Source organism: Cladophialophora bantiana, assembly GCF_000835475.1.
Source record: "Cladophialophora bantiana CBS 173.52 unplaced genomic scaffold supercont1.14, whole genome shotgun sequence".
Taxonomy (NCBI): domain Eukaryota; kingdom Fungi; phylum Ascomycota; class Eurotiomycetes; order Chaetothyriales; family Herpotrichiellaceae; genus Cladophialophora; species Cladophialophora bantiana.
The window spans coordinates 274,268-292,097 of NW_015971588.1; the positions used below are offsets into that span (position 1 = coordinate 274,268).

General features: G+C 51.5%; 8 protein-coding genes across 8 annotated transcripts; 4 read left to right on the forward strand and 4 right to left on the reverse strand.

The window, feature by feature from the left end:
* Positions 1–1,280: 1,280 nt before the first annotated feature.
* Positions 1,281–2,825, reverse strand: Z519_08898 (uncharacterized protein; the record flags this gene model as incomplete). The annotated part of the gene is made up of 3 exons (XM_016766625.1): positions 1,281–2,009; positions 2,080–2,220; positions 2,292–2,825. The coding sequence occupies 3 exons, from the start codon at positions 2,823–2,825 to the stop codon at positions 1,281–1,283; spliced, it is 1,404 nt and encodes a 467-aa protein (XP_016616923.1).
* A 646-nt stretch (positions 2,826–3,471) lies between these two features.
* Z519_08899 (uncharacterized protein) lies at positions 3,472–4,270 on the reverse strand (the record flags this gene model as incomplete). Its single annotated transcript, XM_016766626.1, has 4 exons — positions 3,472–3,589; positions 3,660–3,680; positions 3,737–3,856; positions 3,921–4,270. 4 exons carry the CDS (start codon positions 4,268–4,270, stop codon positions 3,472–3,474), a joined length of 609 nt encoding a protein of 202 aa, XP_016616924.1.
* Positions 4,271–4,785: 515 nt separating this feature from the next.
* Positions 4,786–5,634, reverse strand: Z519_08900 (uncharacterized protein; the record flags this gene model as incomplete). The annotated part of the gene is made up of 1 exon (XM_016766627.1): positions 4,786–5,634. One exon carries the CDS (start codon positions 5,632–5,634, stop codon positions 4,786–4,788), a length of 849 nt encoding a protein of 282 aa, XP_016616925.1.
* Positions 5,635–6,927: 1,293 nt separating this feature from the next.
* On the forward strand, positions 6,928–9,282 carry Z519_08901 (uncharacterized protein; the record flags this gene model as incomplete). The annotated part of the gene is made up of 1 exon (XM_016766628.1): positions 6,928–9,282. One exon carries the CDS (start codon positions 6,928–6,930, stop codon positions 9,280–9,282), a length of 2,355 nt encoding a protein of 784 aa, XP_016616926.1.
* Positions 9,283–10,089: 807 nt separating this feature from the next.
* On the forward strand, positions 10,090–10,847 carry Z519_08902 (uncharacterized protein; the record flags this gene model as incomplete). The annotated part of the gene is made up of 2 exons (XM_016766629.1): positions 10,090–10,224; positions 10,353–10,847. The coding sequence occupies 2 exons, from the start codon at positions 10,090–10,092 to the stop codon at positions 10,845–10,847; spliced, it is 630 nt and encodes a 209-aa protein (XP_016616927.1).
* Positions 10,848–11,734: 887 nt separating this feature from the next.
* On the forward strand, positions 11,735–13,632 carry Z519_08903 (uncharacterized protein; the record flags this gene model as incomplete). Its single annotated transcript, XM_016766630.1, has 3 exons — positions 11,735–12,840; positions 12,890–13,044; positions 13,100–13,632. The coding sequence occupies 3 exons, from the start codon at positions 11,735–11,737 to the stop codon at positions 13,630–13,632; spliced, it is 1,794 nt and encodes a 597-aa protein (XP_016616928.1).
* Positions 13,633–13,846: 214 nt separating this feature from the next.
* Positions 13,847–14,914, reverse strand: Z519_08904 (uncharacterized protein; the record flags this gene model as incomplete). Its single annotated transcript, XM_016766631.1, has 4 exons — positions 13,847–14,045; positions 14,102–14,248; positions 14,306–14,458; positions 14,514–14,914. 4 exons carry the CDS (start codon positions 14,912–14,914, stop codon positions 13,847–13,849), a joined length of 900 nt encoding a protein of 299 aa, XP_016616929.1.
* Positions 14,915–15,472: 558 nt separating this feature from the next.
* Z519_08905 (uncharacterized protein) lies at positions 15,473–17,730 on the forward strand (the record flags this gene model as incomplete). Its single annotated transcript, XM_016766632.1, has 10 exons — positions 15,473–15,513; positions 15,581–15,684; positions 15,739–15,836; positions 15,889–16,034; positions 16,144–16,217; positions 16,269–16,452; positions 16,505–16,889; positions 16,952–17,145; positions 17,208–17,362; positions 17,429–17,730. The coding sequence occupies 10 exons, from the start codon at positions 15,473–15,475 to the stop codon at positions 17,728–17,730; spliced, it is 1,683 nt and encodes a 560-aa protein (XP_016616930.1).
* Positions 17,731–17,830: the final 100 nt, after the last annotated feature.

The following is a 17,830-nucleotide window of genomic DNA, read 5'->3' on the forward strand; positions in this document are numbered from 1 at the left end:
ACGCTTTTCTTTCCGACCTGATGACAAGGCTGTCTAGCCAGCCTGAGGATCCGATGACAGGGCTATCTTACCGGCCTGAGGATCTTCGCAAGTGCAAATGGTTCACAAGGGGGTGGACGCTACAGGAACTCATCGCCCTGGCAATATTGCTGTTTTATGACAAAAATTTGAATCTGACTGGCACCAAAAAGAGTCTCAGTCCAGATATTGCAGCCATCACCGGTATACATCAATACTTCCTCGCGGGACCCGACGCAATATCAACGATTCCTCTTGCTAAGCGAACGTCTTGGGCTGCGGATCAAAAAACTACCCGAGTAGAAGACTTGGCCTATTGTCTTCTAGGTATATTTGACGTCAACATGCCACTGATATACGGATGAGGCATCGGGACTTTTTTCCGACTGCAAGAAGAGATTTTGAAGAAGACCACTGATTTGTCACTGTTTGCTTGTCAAAGCGATACCGAATCGTCGCGCCCAGGCACATTTGCAACTTCGCCTGTCGAATTTCGGAAATGCGGTAACATTACATTGATTGAAGATCAGTGCCGCTTTCGTGACGAGATCAGTCGCCCCGATCGTGGAGTCAAGATCAATACCGCAGTTCAATTCTACTGTGACGGAATTGAGATACTGAATCTGCGCTGTTACGGCCAATACCAGGGCGGACCGGAGCCAAGGGTGGGCATCTATCTGAAGCGGATTGTGGACACGTACTTCTGTCATCGGCCAGATCGGATGATACAGTCGAGAGTTGCGCCGCTAGGACGTCTTGCTCTACCCATATAGCTGGCTTCGACCCTCAGCCAAGGCAGATTGCACGCCATCTTGCGTGACGACAGTTACCAACGCATTGGTGTCGAATTCCCCAAGGACAGTGCAAAGTTCAGAGTTGGAGAGATCAAAGCTGTCCCTGAGACATATTGGCATGCCAGCGAGAGATATTTTTCCATTCGCGGCCTCGCCAGGTTTCATTGCCTCGTTCGTTTCTGTGTAGTATCGCGGTTGTACGGGAACCCTCCCTGGCAAAAGACGCCATGTTCATCCTGGTATGTCATCTTGCAGATGGGTCCTCGCTCCGTCTCGGTCTGTATACAGAAAATTCCCTGCAAATTAGACCCAAAGGATTTATCGATCCCTTCAAGAATATCGAGCAATACGGCCCCATGGGCGATCCATTCAGTCTCTCGGTCCTGAGGCCGCAGATGATCTACCCCTAACTTTAGCGTTTCACAGGACCTGAGTCCTGATCAATCGAAGCTTATCAACCTTAGCACCTTATTGTTGTCTGGCAAAATATCTCCGGACAAGGCTCAGCGGTGACTGGGTCACAAAGACCCCTTCCAGGCAGCATTTCAGGTACGGTGTTGACTGTATGATGAGGAAGGCACTTTTGCCCGCCGCCGAGCGATTTGCGTCCAAGTCCTTGCACATGGCCGTGATGCTGTCCTTTGTACAGGCGACTGGCTCTAGGGCTCCTGCCATGGTGGAAACGGTGGCCTGTACGTCAATCAAGCTCATCAGCAGTTCAAGCATAAAGCTCCAGTAGCAGATTAATGCCCCTGCTTTCTGACCATCCTGGAATCTCAGCTGGTACCTTGGGTCTTGCAGGTCCGGTATGCACACTGGATCCGTGTAGGAATTGGTATTGTCCATGACGCTATCTGTGTTCCAGTAAAGGGGGGTTGCGGCGTGTGACTTTTCGAAGTCATAGAGCCATGTTTCGAGATCCGACTTAACCCTTGCGAAATCCGCAACAAGCTGCTGGGCTGCCATCAACCCCTGGATGAGATCGCTTGCCTTAAGCGTCGCCTCAATCGAATCTGCATCGGGTCTTTGCACGAGTGAGGAGAGAAGGTCGTCCGTACGACGTAATAATGCAGGAATCTCTAGGGCGATATCGTGAAGGATTTCTCTCCTTGTCTTGGGGCGATAAAAGAATGGCGTGTATATCCATGCAGGCTGGGACAGGAAGGTAGGACGTCTCTTCTCCAAAGCGACGAATATCTGCAATTTGTAGCTTTCAGTACGAGACGTTGGGACTATAACGCAGAATGTCACAACAGAAGCCGCTTACAGTTATACCACGGAGCCCCGAGAACGACTGGAGCAGGTAAGGCGATTGGTATACTTCAGGTCCGGATAGCTGGAGGAGTTTGAGCATTCCCTCGTGATGGGTCAGAAAGCCAGACCGAGTCGCTCCCATATCATTCACGTACTGGAACGAGTTAACCACCAACAATCACATCGTGAGAAGTGGATCGGTGGAGCGGTTGAGACCGTACATACCTCGAACAGCTGCAGCGCTGTAGATAGAGCGAGAAAAACCTGACAGTAGCCCGTCTGCGGATACGCCAACTCCGCAGGGAAGCGAGATCCGATGAACAGGCGAAACTCGCGAACCGCTGAAGTGTATGCAGAGCGGGCCATTTCTGTCAACTTCGGGTCCTTGACCAGGAGGCTCAAATACATAGTCAGGAGGCTGAATATCGACATGTCCAATATATGCCTTTCAGATTGCTGTGCGAGAGGCAGCAACGAGCGGATGCATATCGCCACGCTCGAATAATCGCCCTCGGTCGACGGCAATGGCACTCTATCGCCGCTGAAGACGCCGAGGTGTTTCTTCGGTTGGAACGCGTCCAGCACTGTCGAGTAGAAGTACTCTACTGGTTTTGCTGTTAGAGACGCACTGGCTCTTAGCAGAGAGGCTTGGGTGCTCCGGATTAGGCTCTGGAGAACATCGATAGGCGTGGCAGCTGTCATCACGGGCCGTGTTTCAGGTGCTGGGTCAGGTGCACGGTGGGCAGTTCGCCGCTGCATCGCGATCCGGAGAGCGCCACGATGGGATTGCGCGTGGAAGTTTTCTGCATTTCGGTGGATGTAGATGCGGTCGGCGTTAGGTCCACTGCATTTGAGGCCCCTAGAAACACATCGGTGACACTCGGGTTCCTCGAGACCGCACTATTAGTTGTCGATATGGTATCAGCCACGGTGACGCGCGACATGGTGTGTCTACCAGACAACTTGCCTTCTTGCGTCTTCGGCGACACTCGTCACAACGCCGCGATGTCCCCGGTGAACTGTTCATTGTTCCAAAGAGGAAGAGAGGGCGACGGGAGATGAATAGAAAAGGTCTGCTTGGCACTTGATATCAATAGTCGCAAGGGAGAGCCTGTTTAGTAATCATCCGGGTCGAATGGGAGGCGACACATGCGGGACTTATAAATGCAAAAGTGTGGAGTATGTTAAGACCCCTTGTCAGCATATTCCAGCGCTAGGCCCAAGTGGGCAGTCAGCGCGCCAGGCAAGAGCGAATCATGGTCCGCAAGGCTGTATTTACTGCTCTGCCCCTGGACGTATATATGAGAGAGGAACCTCGGACAGCGAGAGACATGTCCAAATTTGCCACGAAAATTTCTTTTCTAGAGCCAGTTCAATCAATGTCTATCGATTGACACTTTTGCTGTTACTCCAGGCTCTTAACCCATTCACTGACAGTCAAGATCCTGTTCGCGAACAATGGCCAGATCAACTGCGTGGCCGCGTTCTTCTGCTCCGTGCTGAAGCCAGCTGTCGCGTCCGAGCTGTACCGGTTCTTAGTTTCAAGGCTTCAAAGACAGACAAGAAGGTGGGCAGGTAGAACTTTCTACTTACATCATGGTCAAATTGTACCCACTGCGTCAGCCAGCATTAGCATGGTTGCATCTAAACACTGCACAGGGACAACTCACAGTTCATATCCGTACCGTGCTGTCGCTTCGACGCATGTATTGGTCACGAGGCCGGCGAGGACCAGGTTACGGATTCCCCGCTGTCGCAGTTGATAGTCCAGGTCAGTATTGTGGAAAGAGCTTCGCCCAGTCGAGACAGCGTCAGCCAACTAGACTACATACCACAGTCGCAGGATTATTTTACCTCGAGTTCCAATGCTTGGAGACGACGACGTCCCCATTATTTGGGTTGGGCCCTAAACCCTCGTATACCTCTGCACCCCACGAACCCTTTTCGAAGACCAAGTTCTTTCCGAGACCTTCCAGTGACCAGTTCATCATGGACCAGCCTTCAAAGGAGTGCTTGTCCGTTTGCTGATGCAGGCAGTAGTAAATGGGGATTTTGCGTTTGCGAGCCGTTGCGACAAATTCTTGCAAATGCTGGATAGTTCCCGTGGCGGCAATACTCTCCGCCAATCGAGGGTTCAGTTTACCCTTTGGATGGAGGAAGTCGTTGTAAGGGTCGATGAGGAGGACAGCTGTCTGGTTTGCCATGGTTGGATACTATACACGATAATCTTGGGAGATTTGGTGTTCCTGTCGCAGCTGAGAGGAGGATTTCGGCGTCTTAAATATACTTCCCAGATGATTAATCAGGTTGTCCGTAGCTTCGACGAGGCTCGTAAAGTATGCGTCCTTTGTAATGGTCTTGGCTTGGGGCGTGCTTGAAGGCCTCATTCTATCCAATTATCACCATTGCCGACTTCATCCCTTAGATAATCGTCTTATCCTAATAGGGCAGTAGGCGCGCCGACGATACGTCAGACAACTGCACGAGCCAGGGCATATTGCATCGAGTCCCAAATCCTGGAACGACATGGACAGGCTTATACATGTATATTGCGTCGACCGTTCGGAGTCGGGATCCTGCGGGTATATGGGTGCGCAATCAGACAACGACCAATTCCTCGTGCTACCGCCACATACGATATAGTGTTAACAACTCTTGACGATGCAATCTTTTTACTGTCAATGGCTCCCAATGACGAGGCTTGCAGGTCCGTCAACCCTTACCCCTTAGCCACCCTATCGACCTCATCCGCAAATTCCTTCAGATTCTGAAACCTCCACGCGTATCCGACCAACTTCTTTTCCAGTGCTATTTTACTCTCCGCCTCCTTTCCCCATCTGGGCCCATCCCCAATCAGCCACACAGAACTCAGTCCCAACCTCTTTGCAGGGGCTTGATCGTGACCAAGGCTCTGTGCAACATGAAGGATTTCCTCTTTCTTCACGCCGTGGTCGGTGCAATACTGGATGAGAGTCTCCAGTTTCGCCTCATCCGCGCGAGTCGCGTCGTCGCCGAAATCCTCTGCATTGAAGACTTTCCACCAACTTACCTCTCCGAGGCAACTTGCGGCCGAGTTTGCAGTGATGTCCCAGGCAAAGCGATCGATATTCGAAAGTGCCACAAGCTTGTAGCGCTTGCTTAGTCGCTTCAATGCATCCAGAGTTCCCGGAAACGTCGGCCATCCGGAAATCACAGCCTCGCTTCCAAATTTTCTTGCTTCGTCGTCGCTACTTTGAACACCTAGTTCCGTGGCGATCCGCCTCCATATCTCGGCTAGAATTTCATCGAATCGTTTCACGGGCTTCTCAAGCTTAATGGCGTCCTCCTTGCGTTGAAACAGCTTCAGAAACTCAATAGAGCCCACGGAGGCGGAGTCAGGAACCGTTGTGGTTAACGGGTTGGAATTGAGAAACGGTGACGACGGTGGGAGACGTGAGAGGAGGGGTTGAAACGAGTCCAGAATAAGGGCTTTATATTCGATGAGACTGCCGTAGACGTCAAAAGAGAGGACTTTGTAATCGAGAAGCGGCAGCGGCGGGACCGTGGGCTCTGGCATGGGGAGGGCCATGATTGCTGCCAAGTGTAGGATTTTGAATCGGTATTTCCCAATCTTATAAGTCTTAGTTCACTTCCTCGACTGATATGATGGTACGAGGTGGACAGAGATGAGATGACAACTGAGACTCTGTCCACTTCAAATGACATTGTGACGGCTTCAAAAGACACACGTAGACTATTTCGGCCTAGTGCCACTTCGTCACACAATCACGTGATAAGTTAGCTAAAGCGGCGACAAGGACAAACTAGACTCGGAAGGAGCGGCCCGTAGCGTCGACGGCCGACGAAAAAAACTGTAATTTTCGCTTTCCAACGTCGAAGACTCATTGACATCAAAACTGGACTTGGACGGCAATTGACACACACTCCACACAGCACATGGGCAGACCAATATATCCGCTGGAGCCAAATATCGCTTGCGTGGGCCGCTAAATCGCCTATCGGGTTGACAATTACCCATTCCCGTGGCCAAAAGAACGGGTAATTCACATGAGGACCAGAAGTCGCCTCAAGCGAGAATCAGCAGCAGCCACTCAACCACTCATCTACTATAAAAGGAATAACGGAGTCAAGTCATCGATGGCTGTGCGCCACCGAAATACCCTGAATACAGTCCAAAATGATGTGTTGAGCGCCAGACTGTATTTTCATTCTCCTTGTTTCATTGCATTACTCTCTTGGGTTGCTACTGAACTCGTATTACTCCGTACTTTTGCTCTAAATGGTCTCGTACCGGATCCGACGGCATCGTCGGTAGGCACTTACCCTTTTTCGCAGTTGAATGACACTAATTGTCTACATTCGGTTCCAATATAAAGCGACAGCTTCAGGGTCCAAGCCACGAATGATGGTGGCTGGCTGAGCCTTTCGCATGGCATGCAGCTTTTCGGCTAGAGTCTACCGTTCGAAAGGTCCGGACCCTCACTCAGCTAGCCTTGAAGCACTCATAAGTCATTATGTGAGCCTGGACTTCTCTTGATTTGCTCTTTTCGGGGAATCGCAATTCCTTCATGCATGTCCGTTCAGATGACGGACTTGAATGCGGCAACGTCTGTCTGGAGCTGACACCGAGGGGTTGAATTCCTGCACGTGGTTGAGACAGCTGAATCTAGAACTCCCAAAGGTCTTCAGCGTCTGCGACAGATATTTTTGTATAAATGGTCATCCCTCCTCTGCCCTCGAGTCTTCTTGCTTCCTCAAGCATCGACGTCTTTTGGGATTCTTAACCACGTCCAGAGTTCCGCTGTTCTCCTTGCTCTGTCTTAAACTTATTCTTGTAATCTCTTGCTCTCACCAAGACGATATGGCGGCTGTCGTTGTACCGGCCGGCCTTTCGCCAAATGTCGACTCACCCAGCTTTGAAAAGCTGCCCAAAATTGATGTCAAGCCCCTAGTCGAGGACTCGTTGCTTGCAAGTCGGCCAAAGTTCGAGCTCGCCCCGCAGGTCTCGATCAAGTCCATTCCGGAGGACAATAGGTCGGAAGCTTCTGACGATGCCGTCAACTCACTGATATGCGCCCATGCCCCGGTCCGCTCCACCTATCACAGGGAGGCCGTCTCTTTCCGATCGGATATCCAAGTGCACCTTAGGTCAGTACAAAAGACGAGCGACGACATGCTCTTCAAGATTCGTGAGATTGTCGAAAGCCTTGACAGGGCCACGCATGAGAAACTGCTTCACAAAGAGCAATATGACGGTCTGTGCCAGAGATACAAGGATATTACCGCTCGCCTCGAGATTTCCACTCAAGAATGCGTCACATTGAGAGCCAGACTTTACGAGATGTCCAAGGCACGCGATCGTGCCGAAATTGAGCTCGAAGCTCTTAGCGGTCACCTACTCGAGAAGGAACACGAATGCGCGGAACTCAGAGAAGAGACCAGCACTCTCCACAAGCAAATCGTCTCCATGGAAGCCACACTCGTGGGCCTCACTTCCAGACTTGTCGAAGCCGAGGCAACTGCAAGGATCCGCCTGGAGGAATACAATGCTGCGGTCAAGGAGCTTGAGATTTTGAAGGCTTCTATGGCTGTTCTCTTCGCCGAGAAGGAGACACTGGCCACGGAGCTTGCAATCACACGCATGAAATTCAAAGAAGTCTCCTCGAAGCTTGAAGTTGTCAAGCAGAAGTTCATCAGCATTGAACACAAGTGCACCGCTCTTGAAACAGAGCTCAAGTCAGTCAGGGAGGAACTCATTAAGGCAAAAGAGGCAAGAGACAAAGCGATCACAGAGCGGAAGGATGCCATCCACGAACGTGATATTGCTGTCCAGCGTATGGACGAAGCAATCGAAGACCGGAATGGTGCCATCAGAGCTCGTGACGGCGCCATTTTCGACTATCAGAGTGCCAAAACTGAGCTGATCCGGGATCAAGCCATGCTCAAGGACTGCCAGTTGAACCTGGAGACACTCCAAAAGAGGTTCGAAATCGTGATCAGAGAGCGCGATTATGCTGTGCATAACCAGTCCAGTCTGGAGCATTATCGGGATGAACTCGTTGAACAATTCAAGGAGGCCGACAGCCGTGCTCATGGCTTCAAGTTCGAGCTCGAAAAGGCCACCGAGGCTAGGCAACATGCCGAGAACGAGGTCCAAGCCACCCTGAAGAAGATGGAAATCCTGTGCCATGATAAGGATGTCATCGTCCTTGAGCGAGAACAGCTCTACCTTCAACTGAAGGAATCTGAGGCCAGACGGAATGAGGCCATTGCCAAGGAATCAAAGGCATTTGAAGAGCTCCTCGAAGCGACACAAGAGTGCACAAACGTGACGAAGGAGTACGAAGACATGGAGGATAAGTTCCAGAAGGCCGACAAGGAGCGCGCCATCCTCGACGAGAAGCTAAAGATTATTGAGGCGGATCTCAAGGCCGCCAAAGTGAAGGAGGCACTGATGGCGGACCAGCTGGAGCACACCAAGGCAGACGAGATCAAAGCGCTTCGAGAGCGGAACGAGATGTTCGAGAAGCTCTCGGATTCCGAAGAGCTCAGCAAGACCCTGAAGCAGCAGAAGGACGACATGGAGAAGAAGCTAGAAGCCAAGATCAAGGATCTTGAGGGGAAGCTGGCGCAGAGTGGAGAGGATAACATTGCTCTTAAAGACAAGGTCGTCAGCCTCGAAAAGTCCTATAGCAAGGCTGTTAGCGAGAGAAACGAGAAGGCAAGAGAACTAGAAGACACGAAGCACCAGGCTGCTGATCAGAAGAACAAGCTTGACAAGGAGATTGTCGATCTCAAGGACGGCGTTGCCAAGGCCCAGAAGAAGGAGCACGAAACTGAGAAAATGCTGCAAGAGAAGACCGCTGAGCTTGAGAAGGAGAAGGGCGCCATGAAGAATTACGCTGGCAACGGTGAAGTGCGGGGGAACATCTGGGTCAAGAACATCAACTATGGAACGGCGCGTCTCCCAGATACCCACAAGGCATACAAAATGGCTCTTGATCGCTTCTACAGTGCAAAGACTCCACCAGTCAAAGCGGACAACAAGTTCATCGGCTTCGACCCTAACGTCGGTGTTCAGAAGACGCTGATTGTACGCTGGGCTCAGAAGGACAAAGAGGGCAAGTGGGACGACAAAAAAGCTCTTTCTGTGTTGGAGCGAGGACCAGGCCCCAACGGTGACGAGATTGATTTTCCGGTCGTTGGAAAGGTCTAAATCAAGCGAAGAGGCCCTTCAGAGGGAGGGGAGGGCGGAGGCGTGGCGGCGAAGCGGCAACCTTAAAAGCTACCGACGAAACAGAGAGGGCTGGTTTTTTCTTTGTGTTTTACTTGTAAAGTGATTATTTGATTCCTTATGTATTCTAGATTTGCGAACTCAAGAACATGGGCAAAATTGCGCCAAAATCGGTGATCGAAGCCAAGTTATCAGCCCTGCCAATGATGCAGTCGCTGTGGTCAAGGGATGTGGATGGTTCAGGTTCATTTGCGAACAGAATTAGCGGAGAGGGGCAATTTACCTCTGCTCAAGGCAGCTCATTTTTGTACAAATGTGTGGCATCAGGAAGTCGCAGCCTTGCACAGCCTGATCATTGACTAACATGGAGCACTCACCAAAACAGACTTAATTAAGTTCCCTTTCGGGGTACACGGCTAGCACCGGCTACTAGCCCCAAGCAGTAGATCCGATGGCCGTCATTCTCTGAGACAAAACACTCACAGACTGAGCAAAACCTTGGTCTCTCCCTTGCGCTTTGTTTCAGCGCCATATCCCAGGACAATGTTTGCTAAGAAACCAAAACCAATAATGGTCTGGATGATGGAGTCCGGCGAATTCAGCGACCTAAAGTTTCCTTTGCAATGGCCAGGAGTTCAAGGTCCATAAGGCGGTTGTCTGCGTGCAGTCACCCACGACCAACGCTGCTACTCGAGGACAGTTTGAGGTGAGATTCCCTCAGCGGCGGAGCTTTTTGCGCCACAAGTTACTAACTCGACAATCCAGGAAGCAAAAACCAATTTGTTCGTGATGGATAGCTTCCATCCTAGGACCGTGAAACGGCTGGTGCAATTCTTGTACACCGGCGATTACGACGTTGACGACGATGAGCATGAAGCCACTCAGGGAAAACTTCTGGAGATGACATCGATGAAGCTGAGGAAGGTAGGGAAATCAGTCTCAATCAAGAGATGGTTTTGGAGCTAATGTCACCAGAAGCACCATGTTGGCCGAGAAATCAATGTCAATTTGATAGCAATGAAGAGAACAGCAACAATCTCCTTTTAGGGCAGCCTCCCTTGCAATTGCCACAGGCATTGAACGCAACAGCTTGCCTATTCGAGCATATCCGTGTCAACTCTATCGGCGATTACTGCCGCATCGACGAACTTGTTTCAATAGCGAACACCAAGATTCAGCACCTAGTTCGGAGTGATGGAACTAGTAACATCGAATCCAGGATCGAAAGCCCGCCCGAGGCAACCGAAACGGTTGTCCGCTCGACAGGAGACGATGAACTACGGAGGATCTTAGCGTCGGCAACCGTACCGAACATTGCCTTCCTGGAGCCCGATCATTTCAAGAAGCTGAGCGTCGGGACGGACGTTTCGACAATGGCAATGCAAGGCTGCGCCCAAAAGAATAAAGACCTCATGGGGAAAATCTACAATCTCGGGGTTCGGCTACAAATGGCGGAGAGCCTATCACAGGATACCACCACGGCGGAGGTCTTAAAACAGAAACGTTGCTTGCGGGTCTTGAACGGGATGGCCCAGTGTTCTTGGTAGGCAATGCAGCGCTAAATTCTGGGCTACTATTGACCTCGACGAGAACCTTGTTCGGTGCAGCAAGGGCCATTAACCAGTATAGGCACTATGATTAAGTCGTCGCCCTTTATTGCGTCGATATCTGACCTATTGGGAGATGGCTAGCACGGCTTCCGTTAACGCGGCTGCTGTGGCTGCGGCAGTGTCGGCATATCAACTCATTTCTGCCAATCGTGCCGAGTCTCCAGGTGTACTCCGTACGAGGGAGTAATAGCCAAGAGATAGCCAACTGGATACAGGTGGGTCAACCCTTTTTGAGAAGCATGTGATGCCGCCCTATTCCCGTTGTCTTTCCTAAACAGTCTAGTCTGACATGCCTCGTTGGGACTCGGAAAAGCTTCCTCGTTTCACGTCGACAACTCTCGGAATGCTGAAAGCGATATCATTTCTCTCCCTGTCTTATCGCCTCGATTCTCGTGTTGTCTTAGCGTCTGAATCACGCATACAATACACTCTGGTCTTGACACCAGCCCTACGATGCAACAAGCTACCGCCGGCAATGAGTCTCCCCGCAGACGGCGTTTCAAAATACGGAGCGAGTTTGGACTTGCTAGACAATGGCGAAGCCGGAAGAACCGCCCCTGCGACGCCTGCCGTAGACGGAAGAGCGCCTGTGTCATCGAAGATCGGCCTCCATGTGAGTGACTGCGCAGAAGAGCTTCAGTTCGCAAAGCTTACTTACCAGCAAAGGCCTCTTCTGTCGGGGAAGGGGGTTAAACTGTCAATCCACTTCAGAGCCCCGAAGCATACGACATTCCGGCAGTCAGGAACCAGACCCAGACGATGAGCGGATGGAGCCATTAGAATCGTTGACTGAGTCATACTCTTGCGAAGACCGAGTGCTAGCCATGCAAACCAACCCTGGCGATGCTGATGGCCATCGGCCTCTCTCCTCGCCAAGTTCTCACGGTGGGGACGTCGAGATGCAAGGCCATCTGTCGAGCGCCCATCTAAGACCGCCTAGCAGCAATGAAGTCCATGTACTGGAACCCAAAGTCCATACTCTCGAAGACGGTAAGGACATGACAGCACATTGTTTGGGTCTATCAGCGGAGCAGGACACCCATCTCCTTGCATCCTTTCGATCCGTCATCATGAACGAGACAAATCGTGTCGCCGGTGACATCATCCAGGTCTACCCTGGCAGTCCTGCCACAGGCACACCACCTCTCCATTTCTTTATATTAAGGGACTGGTTTATGCCATACGATAATAGGATCAAGGAGGAATCCTCGCGCGAAATCGAATTCAAGGTTGGAACGCACGGTCCTAGTCTTGTCCGCCTTTTCTTCAAACATGTCCACCCTGTCTATTGTGTTGTGTCAAAAGTCCGTTTCCTCCGAGCATATAAGGAGGATAAGCTGAGCATTCCGGCATCACTACGAGGAGTGGTCTATGGAATGGGCGCTGTCTACTGGAAACAAGACCCTGTATTGAGGACAGTTCACCGCCCATTTGAACAATATGAGTTGTTTCTAGCTGCCCAGACTTCACTCGAGCGAGAGCTTGAGGCTCCAAACCTGTGGAAATTGCAGGCCTGTCTATTGATGCTTCACGAGAAGGCTGCTGGCAATGGCACGTTTGAGACTCCACGTACATGGACTTTATCTGCACAAGCCGTTGCGTGCGCTCAGATGATAGGACTTCACCGCGACCCTTCCACTTGGAATATTGCACCCTGGGAGAAGAGTCTGCGGAAGAAGCTGTGGTGGGCGACCTACGTGACGGACACCTGGGCGTCGGTGAGCCATGGGAATCCGTTTTTAATCCATGCAACCACTTATACGACGTCGAACCTCGACATGGATGACTTGAGATTCGATGAGGATGTCCCCGGAGATCTCAAGGATATGGTGGATGTCGCAAGTGCAAGCTTTGATGTTTCAACAGCAGCCCGTTTCCTGGAACTTGTGAAGCTTACCCAGATACTCCATAATTTGTTGGACACAGCATTGTAAGGACCCTCTCCAAAAAGGAAACGCCCAGACTAAATCTTCTTACAGCTCTGACCACGCCTACCGAGCTGCGATGCTGGACCTTGCGAGTCAGGAGACTAGACTCTTGAAGATTCAGAGAGAACTCGAATCCTGGCATTCACTGATGCCATTGTGTGTCACCATGAACTACACAAGAACTAGATTTCACTTCCGCAACAATGGTATGCGAGGCAGGAGAGACATTGAGATCTTGTGCCTTAGCTGACTGTCGACCAGCACCACTCCACCTTGCCTACTTTGCAACTCAAGTACTTCTCTTCCGAGCCTTGATGACCCCAGCCTCGATGGCTGCCAAAAGCAATCCGCTCTCGTCCCTGCGACGGTTCTTCGGAGCAGCAATAGAACAACTAGGTGCCTTTTTGGCGTTCATGAATGAGATAACGCTTGAGGGCCTTCGAGCATTCTGGGGCCGACGCAAGTCATCCTTTATTCCCTGTGATAATTTAGAGAAGTGCAAACTGACAGAAGTAGATGGAAGGTCACAGCTGATTCTTATTGGCAATTTCTTGATACATCTATTCCTATTATCGTCCAGTCCCGAGCAGGTCAGCGGGACGTTTCGACTCCTGGAGCATTTTCACGAATCCCTTCAGAGGATAGGTGAACTCGTGGACGAGGAATCCGTAGGTCTGATCCGGCCGGTAGCGCTGAGGATCGACTCCTTCTTCACCCAAGCGGCGCAGATCATGAGACGGAGCTCGACGACGGGTTCTTATTCGGAGGCAAGGATGGTCGATACACCGCCGTAAATGGGATATCTGCGGTCTCTATGACCAGCTAACCATAAATGTCGGTATAAGTCTCATTGGCTGAAGCCGCTTACGTCCGTCGCCGGCCAGCTTCTGTGCCTTTCCTCAAATAGGTCCGCATCACAGCAAGGCAACGCCCAACCCGGTATCTGACTCGATCTTCGCGCCCTTCAGGTTACCTATCTTTCCGAAGAGCGTGGGCTTGCTAAGCCAGTCACTCGTCATCTCCGAAAAATACCTTGATTGGCATCCACGAATCGTTGACGACCTTGAACCGCGTCTTGATACCACTGAGAGCTTCCATGTCGTGTTGGGACAGCTTCCAGCCATCCAACTGGAAGTTCGTCTCTATCCTCGAAGGTGTCACGCTTTTGGGGATAATGCTTGTGCCTCTCTGGAGGCTCCATGACAGCCTGGTGATCCGGTTAGTGTTTGGCATCATCGCTCCACACAAACATTGGACACTGACAAAATCTGGGCAGCAGTCTTGCCGGCGGTCTGAGCTATTTCCGACACTACGGGTTCCTTGTAGAGTGGGTTGTCTGTTGCACCTCCGAGGCAGGAATAAGCTGTACAGTGTATCCCTTTCGACGCGCAATACGCTAACAATTTGGGACTGCTAGTGGATCAACACCGCTCACCCACGCAGCAGAAGCAGTGTTGGGCGACTCACGATGGATTACCAGGGTGCAGCTCGATCTGGTTCACGGCAGGAACCACCTTGCAGGACGGATCACCCAGAAGTTTTTCCAAGTGTCGAATCTGAAAGTTGGACACGCCAATGTTCTTGACCTTTCCTGTATCCAGCAGCTTTTGCATCTCTCGCCTTGCAGTTCAGTCAATGGCCAATACCTTCAAGGTCATAGATTCCAACAACGCACCAGGTGTTTACAAAGTCCCAATCCGGCAGATGCTTCGAAGGATCTTCAGGGTCCGTGGAGCAAGGGAAATGCACGAGGTACAAATCGATGTATTCAAGTCCCAAGTCGCTCAAAGACTTGTCGAATCCTTCGCGGACTCTGTGGTGCCATGGATTGTCCAGCTTCGTGGTAACCCATATCTCCTCTCGCGGAACCCCTGAATCTTCGATACCCTGACCAACCTCGACCTCATTGCCATAATTCAGAGCTGTATCGATGTGGCGGTAACCGGTTCGAAGCGCGTGACAGACAGCGTTTCGGACTTGGTTTGGCGGCGACTTCCAAGTTCCAAATCCTACCGCGGGCATTTTTGCTCCGGTATTCAAAGTGAACTTCTGGGACGTGTGGCTGCTAGTTGCCATCCTTGCTTATCTTGGCTTTCGAAACGATGGCGATATCAATCTCGGACGTACAAGCCAATGCAAAATGATCATGCCAGGACCGCCTTGTAGAGTTGAGGGTTTTGTACCAGCTCGGCTGTGGTAGGTGTCGCTTGCGCGACATTCGATATCAACCACCGGCCCGTATTGTCAATTCTCGGACAGAGAAGTGGGTAGCCTTGTGACGCCACCAACACCTCGCAGGCGGAGAAGTCTTCCTATTCAAGATCTACCGACCCCAGTTCGCCGAATCTAGACCCCGACCACATAAGAAATAACTAACGTTAGTAGAGATCGGCCAACTTTAACTCCACTTCATCGGCCAACTTCGGACAACTGAATTACCAGCACGCTTATTGTGCCGCTTGACCAACCAATATGTATAAGCACTGTCTCAACTCCCCCTTCCCACCGAGATCGAAGTATTGCCCCATCCAACTCCTGCCACGACTACACGTTTCATTTTCTTTCGTAACAGATTCTTTCCTTGCAGAAACGTGCACCCCAACCGCAGCCTTCTTTGGCGAAAAAAGGACCAATATGGGACTCAAGTGGGAACGGCTCAAGGAGCGGCTCCAAGTGTGAGCAGTCCCCAGAGTGCCGAATACTACTATTGAAGATCAACTTGCTTATGATCGACGTTTCTAGGCCCAAAGACAAGCACTCGTACTATGACAACACCAGGTGGTGCAACAGGGATTTAATCCCCATGCCCCCGGAGAGGCGGACCTGGGGTATCTGGGGATATTGTGGTAAGTGGACTCAAGCGGCGCGCCTGGAACAGAATATTTACTGATATGTTCCAGGATACTGGACTGTCTCTGGATCATGTATTTCAGCATGGTCGACAGGAAGTACACTGCTCGCCTTTGGGCTCAGCCCACAGCAAGCCATTGGCGTCGTTGTATGCCATCGTCTTGATGAATTAAGATGCAATATGCTCACAAGAGAATCAGATCTTGGGAGGTGTTCTCACAGGTCTTCTGGCCGTGGCGTGTGGTTGGATGGGTGAGAACCACCATATTGGCTTCACCGTGTCCTCTCGATTTTCTTGGGGCATGCAAGGGAGCTACTTTCCCGTCGTCCTTCGTGTCTTCGTGGCGTAAGCTTCCCCTTCCGACACCCCGAAGTCAATGGTGTCCATGAGCCAAGCGATTTCCTTGCCTCGACAGTCAATAACTTGAGGCAATAGCACTGACTTCGCTGTCTAGTTGCATGTGGTTCGGGATGCAAGCGTACTGGGGAGGGCAAGCTACGAGGGTTCTATGGGGTGCTATAATCCCAGGTACGTTTGATCATGATCATCGAGCGCTGGCCTAATATGGTGTCCTCAAAGGCTTCGCGCACATGAAGAACTATTTCAGCGAGGGCTCCCACCTTTTGACCAACGACTTCATCGGATTGCTGATTTGGATGGCCGCTTTCATCCCGCTCGTCTTGGTCCGTCCCGAGCGCCTGCAAATTCCCTTTGCGATCTCCTTCGTCCTTTTCGCCGGATCCTGCTTCGGATTGCTCATATGGTACGTGACAGCGGTTCGTTGTTGACGTGATAACCTTACTGAATGATCTTAGGGCTGTCCACATTGCAGGAGGAGTTGGCTCAATGTTTCATGAGCCCGGAACAAGCGACAACGTGGGCTGGGCGTTTATGTTCGGCATTACCGCGATTCTCGGCGCCTGGGGCGCTGGAACCTTGGGTCAATCGGACTGGACGAGGTATGCCAACCGTAAATTTGCTCCAACCCTGTCCCAGCTGGTTGCCGCTCCAATCACCATCGCCGTCACCGCAACGATTGGAATTATCGTCACCAGCGCGGCGAAGGACATTCTGGGGGGAGACATCATCTGGAATCCCATCTATTTATTGGCGGATATCCAAGAAGAATACCATTCCAGCCCCAGAGCCAGAGCCGGCGTATTCTTTGGAAGCCTGGGGCTTGTTAGCTCACAACTTGCCGTAAGTATTGACAGCGAACGCCTTCGACACGTCTCTTTTCAGGTGGTCCTGACGAGACCTAGATCTCAGTTGTCTTGAACTCGGTGTCCACGGGCATGGACATGGCTGGTCTGTGTCCTAAGTACATCAACATCATCCGTGGGAGCTATATCATGGCGGTCATCGGCATTGCCACTCAGCCGTGGCAACTTTTGAGCACGGCAGACAAGTTCCTCAAAGTACTAAGCGGCTTTGGCGTTTTTATGGCCCCTGCAACGTGTGCCTCCCCCTTCCTCTTTCGCTCCATGAGAATTTTGACTGACCTGGTTCATTCCGCAGCGGAGTCATGTTGGCCGACTACCACGTCGTACGGCGCACCAAGCTGAAGCTCAACGACTTGTACACTGGAGATAGCTCGTCGATCTATTGGTTCAACAAAGGCGTCAACTGGCGCGCCATTGTCGCCTTCTTCTCTGGTGTCTGGCCCTTGTTGCGTAAGTCCTTCGCGCCTAGCCACTACACCCAATGGCGCATAGTAGATACTGACAGCGTCTCTCTAGCTGGTCTGGTGGGAACCGTCAACGGCATCACAGATGCCTCCTTCGTCGGCTGGATCCGTCTATACAATCTCACCTTCATCGTCGGCCTGGCCATGAGCTTCTTCGTTTTCTGGGTCCTGAACTTCTTCTTTCCGCCGCCTGGTCTGGGCGAAGAGGCTCCCTTCGTGGAGGACGACGTCCTTTACGGAGTCGACGAGCGCAGCTCCGAAAGCGCCGATGAGAAGAACCTCACCATCAGGGCCGGCGGTAACAGCAACAGCGGCGATAATAAGCAAGGGGCTGTGGCGACCGTCTCCGTGTAGGAGGCTCTGCAAGCATCCATGTTCTTGTGCGTAATCAATGACCCTCTCTGATCCGATAGTGGAAGATCGCCTTGTGCGGTGCCGTGGCAGCGAGGAGATG